The 12,084-nt window shown below is 34.8% G+C and overlaps 2 protein-coding genes across 5 annotated transcripts in view; one reads left to right on the top strand and one right to left on the bottom strand.

Moving 5' to 3' along the window:
• iglon5 (IgLON family member 5) overlaps positions 1-12,084 on the bottom strand; it is a 390,249-nt gene that overhangs the window by 23,127 nt on the left and 355,038 nt on the right. For all 4 annotated transcript variants that reach the window (XR_015510457.1, NM_001017775.2, XM_087285731.1 and 1 more), the window contains 2 exon segments: positions 5,210-5,341; positions 1,118-1,238 (listed from right to left, as the gene is read on the bottom strand). Coding sequence is in view for 3 of the 4 variants with exons in the window: in NM_001017775.2 (NP_001017775.2) it covers positions 1,118-1,238; positions 5,210-5,341 (253 nt within the window). In the remaining variant the exon portion in view is untranslated.
• LOC147840452 (free fatty acid receptor 3-like) overlaps positions 1-12,084 on the top strand; it is a 94,957-nt gene that overhangs the window by 61,262 nt on the left and 21,611 nt on the right. The window lies entirely within an intron of this gene.

Below are 12,084 nucleotides of genomic sequence, written 5' to 3'. Positions count from 1 at the left end.
TATCTGTAAATAACTGTAAAAATGCTACTGTAAACTGCTTAACAGTGAATTTCCTTAATATATACAGTGAATAACTGTACATTTGACTGTACATTAGTTTTTTGTTGACATTATTATGCTTTATATAACTTTTCTCATCAGTTTTGTACATTTTAGTTTTGTGTTTTTTTCTGTAAAGGTACAATTCAAAACTTCAAAACATTGGTTTATGTTTTGAATGTATGAAATATGGTAGTTTACCGTAAAATTCGGACTTTTTGTACAATTTTCTACTATATTTTTAATGGTATTTTGAAGTTAGGTAACTTTGTTTGTGCTAAAAGGTAGACTTGTTTTCCAGTCAAGAGTCCTTGTTCATGACATAATGACAGACAAAAATAAACACAACGCCTCCGTCAGACAATCTGTCGAAGGATTAGTTCAGAATTAAACATTTCTTGATCATTTACTCAGCTCTTTGTCATCAAAGATGTTTTTCATTCTTTTTTTCAGTCGAAAAACATGCAGGATTTTTCTCCATATAGTGGACTTCTATGACAAAGCTTTAAAAGGTTCTAATGGGTCATTTCCACTGAGCGTTACACTAAAACATTATTAAAATGCTACTTTAACCTGGTTAACAGTAAGTTTCCTTAATATATATATATATATATATGGTAAATAACTGTACATTTGTTTTTGTTGACATTACTATGCTTTATTTTTTTCCCATCAGTTTTGTGCAATAGATTTACATTTTAGTTGTGTGTTTTTGTGTAACAGGTACAATGTGCAGATATTACTACATCAAATATTAGTTTATTTACACCATAAATTAATAAAATATGTTAGTTTACTGGAAAATTCAGACTTTTTTTACAGTTACTACAGTATTTTTTAATGTTATTTTAAGGTTAGGTTACTTTGTTTGTACCAAAAGGTAGATTTGTTTTGCAGTCAAGGGTCCTCATTCATGCCACACAAAAACGTACATATACAGCAGTAACAGCAACAACAAACGGGCACCATACATGCATAAGACATAAAACAGAGAAGCCTTCAGCTGTCCAAATAAACCATCTCTTTTGTAATTGACTTACTGTATAATGTACTGTAAATGTGCAATGCTAAAGCTTACCTTCGGTCATCTCTGTACCACTCAAAGGATGCGGTGGGCACTGCCATGGCTTCACAGCGCAAGATTGCAGTCTTCCCAACCTGGGCAGGCATGTTCTTTACGTCTGTGATTATTGGTGGATCTGAGAATAAAAACAGGGGTATCAAATATTTAATTTAACCAGAAAACATGTAGTTTCAAACTAGGATGTGTTTATTATGTATAGAGATTTAGAGAGCAAAATAAGTCTTGTTTACTGGAAAAAAGGGGATTAAAATTAAATGAGTTTATGCTTAAAACGTGAAAATGTATGTGCAATGTGTTTAAAATGCCACATTTATAGGGAAAATAAGAAAAAAGAAAAAGATATTAGTTTTTTTAGTTTTTGAGCTTTTTTTTCTTTTATAAAATAAGAGTTATGTCATTTTGCTTCTCTAATTTCTTTATAGTATTTATTTATAAGTTCAATTATGCCTTAAAGAAGTACAAATGTCAATGGGATTAGAAAAGTAAAGCTTAATTTTTTATAGTATCTATCAAGCAGATTTACTTCTCATCCTTGTTTTAAAAATTTCATTGAAAATCAAGACAAAGATGTAGCTGGATAAGATTGAGGATTTAAAAAAGGTTAGATTTACATCTTTATGATGAATAAAAACATCTACCATAGCAGCACTTTCTTGATTAAAAAATACAGTATAAACAATTAATTAATTCATTCATTCATTTTCTTTTTGGCTTAGTCCCTTTATTAATCCAGGGTCACCACAGTGGAATGAACCGCCAACTTAACCAGCATGCGTTTTACGCAGTGGATGCCCTTTCAGCTGCAACCCATCTCTGGGAAACATCCATAAACACTCATTTACTACGGACAATTCAGCCAACCTAATCCACCTGAACCACATGTCTTTGGACTGTGGGGGAAACGGGAGCACCCGGAGGAAACCCACGCAAACACAGGGAGACCATGCAAACTCCACACAGAAACGCTAACTGACCCAACCGAGGCTCAAACCAGCGACCTTCTTGCTGTGAGGCGATAGCACTACCTACTGCAGCACTGCGGCACTGCGTCACCCATTATGAAATATTATTACAATTTAAAAACATCTTTTATATCCAATTATATTTAAAAATACAATTAGTTCCAGTGATTCAAAGTTGAGCGTCATTACTCATCATCATCATCATCATCATCATCATCATCATCGGTTTGTACTGCATTAAATCTTAAAGAAAAGTTCCAAAGAAGAACTATTTTATAACATAAGAAATATTGAGTTTCAATACAGAGCAGCATGACACTATCTGAAAGAATACATGAGATTGATGGATGGATGGATAGATGGATGGATGGATGGATATGACAATTAGATCAATGTATCTATGGAAAGATGGATACAATATTTAGATTAATGGATGCATGAATATGATATTTAGATGGATGGATAGATGGATGGATGTATACAATATTTAGATGATAGATGGGTGGATATGATATTTAAAACAATGGGGGAATGGATGGATACAATACTTACATGGATGGATATGACATTTGGATTAATGGACAGATGGATGGACACAATATTTGGATCGATATTTGGATGGATATAATATTTAATTGGATGGATCTATACAATATTTAGATCAATGGATGGAAGGATACAATATTTAGATGGATGGATGGATATGATATTTAGACGGATAGGGTTAGGGTTATCATGCATAAATTAACTGTAGATAGATAGATAGACAGACAGACGGACGGACGGACGGACGGACGGATGGATGGATGGATACGATATTTAGATGGATGAACATGATATTTAGACGGATAGATGGATGGATGGATGGATGGATGGATGGATATGATATTTAGATGGATAGATGGATGGATACTATATTTAGATGGATTAATGAATACAATATTTTGATGAAAGGATACAATATTTAGATGGATGGATGGATGGATGGATATGATATTAAAAATGATGGATGAATGGATTGATACAATATTTAGATGGATAGATGGATGGATGGATTTGATCTTTAAATCAATGTTTTAATGGATACGATATTTAAGAGGTTGGATGGATACAATATTTAGATGGATGGATGGATGGATTTGATATTTAGATGGATGGATAGACGGATGGATGGATACAGTATTTAGATCAATGGATAGATGAATATGATATTTAGAATGATGGACGAATGGATGGATACAATATTTAGATGGAATGATTAGATATTTAGATGGATAGATGGATACAATATTTGGATCAATGTTTTGATGAATGCGATATTTAAATGGATGGATAGATTCGATATTTAGGTCGATGGTTGGATTAATACAATATTTAGATGAAAGGATGAATATGATATTTAGATGAATGGATGGATACAATGTTTAGATGGATGGATACAATATTTAGGTAGATGGATGAATGGATGGATGTGTGGATATGATATTAAGAATAATGGACAAATGGATGGATACAAAATTTAAATGGATGGATGAATATATATAATATTTAGATGGATGGATAAAATATTTAGATGAATGGATAGATGGGTGGATGGATACAATATTTAGATGGATGAAGGGATGGGTGGATATGATATTTAGAATGATGAATGAATGGATGCATACACTATTTAAATGGAAGAATGGATGGATGGATACAATATTTAGATGAATGGATGGATAAAATATTTAGATGAATGGATATGGTATTTAGGTGGATGGATGAATATGATATTTAGATGGATGGGTGGATGGATGAATGGATGGATACAATATTTTGATGGATGGATATGGTATTTAGATGGATGGATGGAATTGATATTTAGATGGATGGATGGATACAATGTTTAGGTAGATGGATGGATGGATGGATGGATGGATATGATATTTAGAATAATGGACAAATGGATGGATACACTATTTAAATGGATGGATGAAAAGATATAATATTTAGATGGATGGATAGATACAATGTTTAGGTAGATGGATGAATGGATGGATGGATGGATGGATGGATGGATATGATATTTAGAATAATGGACAAATGGATGGATACAATATTTAAATGGATGGATGAAAAGATATAATATTTAGATGGATGGATGGATTAAATATTTAGATGAATGGATAGATGGGTGGATGGATACAATATTTAGATGGATGAATGGATGGATGGATGGATATGATATTTAGAATAATGGACAAATGGATGGATACAATATTTAAATGGATGGATGAAAAGATATAATATTTAGATGGATGGATGGATTAAATATTTAGATGAATGGATAGATGGGTGGATGGATACAATATTTAGATGGATGGATGGATAAATGGGTGGATATGATATTTAGAATGATAAATGAATGGATGAATACACTATTTAAATAGATGGATACAATAATTAAATGGATGGAAGCATACAATATTTAGATGGAAGAATGGATGGATAGATATGATATTTAGATGGATGAATGGATGGATGGATAAATGGATGGATGGATGAATGGATGGATACAATATTTTGATGGATGGATATGGTGTTTAGATGGATGGATCAATATGATATTTAGATCAATGGTTGAATAGATACAATATTTAGATGGATGGATTGAATATTTAGATGGATGAAGGAATCTTAAAGAAAAGTTCCAAAGAAGAACTATTTGTAACACAAGAAACGTCTTTACTCTCACTTTTGATTAATTGAATGCGTCCTTGATAAATGAAAACATCTCTCTGACCCAAAAACTTTTGAAACACACTGCTGTTATGTGTTATGCACTCTGAAGGTCTACGTGAAACCGTAAAAAGTCATTTCAGTGGCGTAAATGTAATTGAGTTTCAATACAGAACAGCATGAAGCTACCTGAAATAATACATGAGTACAGTAATGAAGTGCAATTACTCATGTTCTTTACAACCCTGCAGAGACGAGAGATGAGCATGAAAAGATAAAGAGATTAATTCTATAGACGGCTGATTGCAATCCACTTCATGTTTCCATCACACACAGAAACAGCTTCATTAGGACGCGACTGTGTGAGTGTGTGTGTGTTGCTGACAGAAGCGGCTCCACTTACAGTTGACAGTAACCTTGACCTTGCGTGTGTCTGGAGGCGCCACGCCGTTATTGGTGATGCATTCAAAATCCTCCGCTTGATGCCGCTTGATTTCTGTGATCTCTAGAAACTCTCCTTCGTTCAGGAGACCGTCTGTGGAGACAAAAAGACGAGAAGGTGATTGAATATCCGCACAATGTCATACGTGAGTGTAATTGGCTTCTAGAAGCAGGTGCACCGGGAGCTTTGTTCCACATTGTCGTGTTAAACAAAAAAGGCCCGAGGACGTGGCAGCAGGAGCAACTCTTCTTATTCATCATGTAGAGGGTGTTTTTTTTTTTTTAAATTTGTTTAAATCTTAAGTGACGTCAGTCGGTGCACCACAAGGTGACGGTCGTCCTGGAGTAACCTGCTGTTAAATGTCTTAAGCGTAGTGTTAACATGGGAATTGAACCCATGTGTATAAAATACATATGACATCAAAACTAACATTGATTTAGTTAGCTCAGATTGCTAGTTTTATGGTGAACAATTCCTCTGTGCATGTCATTAAGAAAAAAATTGAATAGTTTGCCCTTACTAAAACTGAAAATAGATTTCAGTTTAAGTCATCTAAAACTGAAATCTGAAAATGCACTTCCTGTTTGTTTGCAGTTCAATTTTCAAATTGTGTCTGTCTGAGGTATTGGGCGTGGCTAACATAAGTAATTACGCCCCTCCAACTGTCGGCTTTGACAATAAACAGGAATGGTGAGCGGGAGAAGTCTGAAACCTTTCCCCCTATCTTTCTGAATGTAATGCCTACATCCAATCAGCTTGCAGTAGAAAAAACAAGCCACGCCCATTGTTTCTCATTTAATACCAGCATATTATCAGGTCACAATAGGTTACCGATAAGAGTCTGACATTAACGCAGCACATTAACACGGATAATGGCCCAGGACTAATATATATGCATATAAATACATTCATTTATATACACACATATATATATATATATATATATATATATATATATATATATATATATATATATATATATATATATATATATATATATATATATATATATATATATATATTAGTGCTGTCAACCGATAAAAAAAAAGACTAATTAATCACACTTTTTTGAAAATGTATCGCAATTAATCACAATTAAACGCATTAGAAAGACTGAAACTTGTAATTTTGGCTATTCAAATTTAAAATTAAATATTATTAAATATTATTAAATCAAAATAATATTGTTTAATAGAATTTTTGTTTAACTTGTAACACAGATTTCTTCATGTAAACACAGTAAACCATTAAGATCCTGGCTTGACAGCCATATTTATTGCAGAAATAAAAACACAGGCATGTTAATGCCATTTGAATTTCAAAACAATCAATACCAATAAAGAAAACATTGATTTCCTTGTTGGATTCTAAGTGGACTGCAAAAAAATGGCAAAATACAGGCATTGCAGATATGGAAAATTATAATAACATGAATTACTCATTGTAAAATTGTATTGCTGTGAGTTGAGAATGTTAATTATAAAGTAGAAACAATTTTGCTCAGTCCTCCTTTACATTCAGACAGTTGCAAAGACAGTCTAGTCCAGACATTCCAAGTCTCCCGGAAGTTGCGGGAGTATCCTGCAATTGCACAGAGACTCCCGGATGCCCGCAAATGAATGATAATCTCCCGGAAATTGCACATCTCCCGCCCGGTCCTTAAATACGTTGCACACCCCTCTCCACCGCATCCCTCCTAGCTCTTCAGGTACGTCGCGCGCAACTCTCTCCCCACCGCTCTTTACGTCGTGCGCAACTCACCCCCACCGCTCTTCAGGTACGTCTAGCGCGCACACGCCCCAACTCGGATACGTCGCTCACTCAACCCCTGAGTCCCTGACACAGACGCACACTAAGACAGACACGCACAAATGATAATAAATAGCAAATAAATAGCAAATGCATTAGCGCTCATATGTGTGTCCATAGGCGTTCTGGTGTAAAAAGAAAGGCGTTCTGAGGTGAACCGCTGGCGCGTTGCTATTTTGAGAAACTATAATAGATTTTTCATTTGACCAAGACTAACCCGGTCTAAACTCCGGCGCAGAGTTGCGCCTCGCTTACACACTGCTTAATACACACAAGAGAGCCATAGGCAAATATCTTTACATATGAAAATATTTAAATATTAAGGATATATATAGGATATAATAAGAATAGATATAGAATATAAATATAAAGGATTAAAATATTACAAAACATATTATTTTCTAGCCTACATAAATATGAAAAATCACTGCTTTAATGCCTTCTTCATTTCAAGAGGCTTTTTCAGTTCATTCATAACAATTTGCTTTTGTATAATGTTATTATTATTAGCAGTATTATTTATTATATCCATATTTATATTTGTTTTATTAAAAACAAGCTTAGATTTGCCCACCTGTCAGGTTTTAGACCATAAGGGGCACAGAATGTGTTTTAGGATATAACTCAGGTTTTTGAGCACATTTTGTTATTATTGTTCATTTATTCGTTTGCTGGAAATTAGAACTGAATTTAGAAATAGTTTTGAAACGAATATTTGCGCTTAACAAACGAAAGTATTTATTTATAGACTAATTGATGTTTGTGCGTACAAGTTTTCCCTATCCAAGAGCGAAAGTGAAAGTAGATCCATTATCTCTCATTCTCACGCAGTAGATGCTCTGTTTAACAGTTTTCTGTTAAAAAAAAACTGTTAACTGTTTGCTAGTGAAATGCTCATTTTTTCCACTTAGACTTACTTTGCATCCTGTAAATAGCGAATGCGCTCTTGGCGTGACGCAGCTGGCTCTTAAAGGGAATGGGAGATGAGACTCTAATTGGTTTATTCTCAAAACACACCTATAACTCATTAAGAAAATAAACTCAACCCTGTTAGACCATGCGCCGCGGCGCAAGGCAGATTTCCCGTCCTTAAATGAGCAAAAACGTGTCCTTACACGCCCTGAAAGCGTTTGCGCCCTGCGTTTTGCGCTCTGCGCATGGACCGTCAAAATAGAGCCCTTTAGTTTCTTCTGTCAAACATTAAAAATGATATACAATAAAATCATAAACTCAAGGCATTTAAAAACTAAGTTAAAAATCTTTATTAACATGGCTATTATTTAAGATTTCTTAAGTATTTGTAATGTTGAATTAGGCTTTTACAATTTTTCACTTACTTTTCGAGTGCCTTGGACGATTATTTTTATGAATCCCTTAACTAAAGAGCACCGACACATTAAGAATCACTTTTTGTTTGATTTTGGACTGAAGAAGATAGTTTGCAGAAAGCTGAAAATCACAGCCACATCACCCTGTAACCCAAGATCACTGAAGCAAAGCAGGGCCTCAAAGTATAGTATACACAAGAAATGACATTTGTATAGTTTTGAATAGGGAAAAGTGTAATGGTCAATCTGGCGAATGAAGCCCCGCCTTCTAGTATAGGAGCCAATAATCAATTGCAATAAACTGACAATTCTCCAGGGGAGGGACTCAGACAAAATGTGTGTTTGTATGACAGTTTCTGCAGCTTCATTATGAATTCTGGTGAACAAATGCGCTGGAATATCAGCCAGTACTTGCTTCAAAGATATGAAAGAGTTTAAAATATCCTCTTTTAAAAAAGCCAACTACACTTAGGCCGTACTCACACTAGGTACAGTTGCCTCGAACCGGGCCAAAGCACGCTTGTCCCCCCTCCCGTCTCCCCCGACGGCCCACGCTCACACCACAAACGGGCTTCGGCATGCTTACGTCATCGCTGCTGCGCTGTTCAGTGAGAAGCGCTCTCTCACTCAGCAGCACAGTGGAGATTTCTCTAGTTATATAGTTTCAGTCGTTTGATATGCCGTCAAATATTTCGCCGAACAGTCCTTAGGGATGCGGGGACACGCAGTCAGATATTTCGCCGAACAGATCCGCCACTTTTAGCGCTCATAAACAATCATAAAGCTCTCGTGCTGCAGGAATGAGGAGGTTTGCTGAAGGCGCACAACTGGCGTGAAGTGAGGAGTTTGCGTCTTTAATAAACTACGGCAGTTTGCGTTCACTGAACAGTGAGAATGATTAATAAATCCATATGAAACAGCCCCTTAAAAGTCACGTCTCGCTTTCAGTTTTGGGCTTTGGCGCGTTTTGCACTCACACACAAGCGTACCGCGCCAAAGCCCAAGTGTACCGCGCTCAGGCACACCTCTTCCAACCGGGCCAGGGCCGGCCAAGTGAACCGTGCTTGAGCCCGATTCAGCGCACTCACACTTCTCAAACGATCCGGGAAACGGGCCTGGGCACAGTACGGATGGCATAGTGTGAGTAGGCCCTTAAAAACAAATGTTCTCTTTTTTGTTGTGAAATTAACGTGAGGTACAGTCCTGTCAAATGCACATCACATGACAGCAACTACTCGAACTCTCACAAACTTGTAAACAGAGACCAAGTTGTGAATTTCTTCAGAAGAGCAGCGAGATATGACGAGGCAATAACCAGAGGATGATAATCTGCAACACGTAAACAGAAACAGGTGGGTGGTGTGATGCCGTTTTTTGGACTATACTAACAACCAAACCTAATAATAGGCACTTATAATACCTTAACAACCAAATAACATCCTAATCAGCATGCTTTTGCACTGTTCTGTTTTTTTTTTAGCAGAAATATTGCAAGTAGTGTAAAAATTTGAATGCGAAAAAAGTGCACTTGTCTACCCAGATGATGCTCTCACTTATTTAAAGGCAAGAGCAGAATGTTGGACACTTCATGCACTCAAGTGTCACAGCTTTAATTTCGCAGTGAAGGGAGCAGGGCTTTCAGACTCTGAGCCTGCCTGAATGACTAAATAAAGTTGGAACACTAGACTGTGGAGGACACTGGGACACAATTTCCTGTGAGTATGCTAGGTCTGCACATAACACAGAATAGTTTCAGCAGTGACACTGTGATGTGTGTATATGTGGATGTAGAGTTTGTGTCTATTTATAAATATTTCTGAATACATTTCAGTGTTGGGAATAGGGAATGGTACATTGGAAAAGCAAAACTGTTGTTCGGTCATTTTCATTTTCTTTTCGAGTCCCCTTATTAATACGGGGTCGCCACAGTGGAATAAACCGCCAACTTATCCAGCACATGTTTCATATATATATATATATATATATATATATATATATATATATATATATATATATATATATATATATATATATATATATATATATATATATATATATATATATATATATATATTTATATATATATTTATATGATATTTTGATGGATGAATGGATGGATACAATATTTAAAAGGGTGGATGGATGGATGGATGGATGGATATATGAATTCACTATTAGAAGGAAGGATGGATGGATATGATATAATATTTGGATGGATGGATGCATGGGTGGATATAATAATTAGAATGATGGAAAAATGAATGGATAGAATATTTAGATGGATGGATGGATGGATGGATAGATGAATACGATACTTTTATGGATAGTTGGATAGATACTATATATATATATATATATATATATATATATATATATATATATATATATATATAGATAGATAGATAGATAGATAGATAGATAGATAGATAGATAGATAGATAGATAGATAGATAGATAGATAGATAGATAGATAGATAGATAGATAGATAGATAGATAGATAGATAGATAGATAGATAGATAGATACCATATATATGAATAGATGGGTGGATGGACGGATGAATATGATATTTAGATGGATGGATTTTATGTTTAGATTGGCAGATGGATGGATGGATGGATGGATGGATATATGGATTTGCTATTAGAAGGATGGATGGATGGATATGATATGATATTTAGATGGATGGATGGATGGATGGATGAATGGATGGATAAATGGATATACTATTTAGATGGGTGGTTGGATGGTTGGATGGATGCGATGTATATATATATATGAATAGATGGGTGGATGGATATAATATTTGGATGGATATTATGTTTAGATGGACGGATGGATGGATTGATGGGTGGATTAATGGATGGATATGATATCTAGATGGATGGATTAATGGATATGATATTTAGATCAATGTATGGATGAATATGATATTTATACGAATATCTAGATGGATGGATGGATGGATGAGTGGATATAATATTTAGAATGATGGACAAATGAATGTTTAAAATATTTAGATGGATGAATGGATAGATGAATACGACATTTGGATGGATGGATAAAATATTTAGATTGGTGGATGGTTGGATGGATGGATGAATGGGTGGATAGATTGATGGATGGATATGATATTTAGATTGATGGATGGATGGATAGATTGATGGATATGATATTTAGATGAATAAATGGATGGATATGATATTTATGACAATGGATAAATAGATTGATACGATATTTCGATAGATGGTTCGATGGATACAATATTTAGATCGATGATTGGATGGATGTGATATTTAGATAGATGGATGGATGGATAAAATATTTGGATGAAAGGACAGATAAAAAGTTTTAGTACTTGTACCTTTAAGTTTGACTTCTGTGGTTATTTGATGATATTAACTCAACACAGGATCATCTAACGCATTACAATTCTGAGACTGTTTTATTGTAAGGTAAAGGATGACTTTTAAATTAGGATTCAAACGATCTGTAATGTGTTACAGTTTAAAAGTACCTTTATTAACAGCCTCTTAGAATCCTCCCAAGACACCTTAAAAACACCAAGCATCACAGACACTGAACACAACAGCAACCTAACCCCTAATATTACCTTAAAGGGATAGTTCACTCAAAATGAAAATGTAATCAACATTTCCTCATCCTCAAGTAATTTCAAACCTTTATCAGTTTCTTTCA

The sequence above is a fragment of the Danio rerio genome, chromosome 16 (assembly GCF_052040795.2).
Source record: "Danio rerio strain M-AB ecotype USA chromosome 16, GRCz13ab, whole genome shotgun sequence".
In the NCBI taxonomy this organism is placed as follows: Eukaryota; Metazoa; Chordata; class Actinopteri; order Cypriniformes; family Danionidae; genus Danio; species Danio rerio.
The sequence above is the reverse complement of the archived record's forward strand: the minus strand, read 5'-3'. Positions and strand labels throughout refer to the sequence as shown.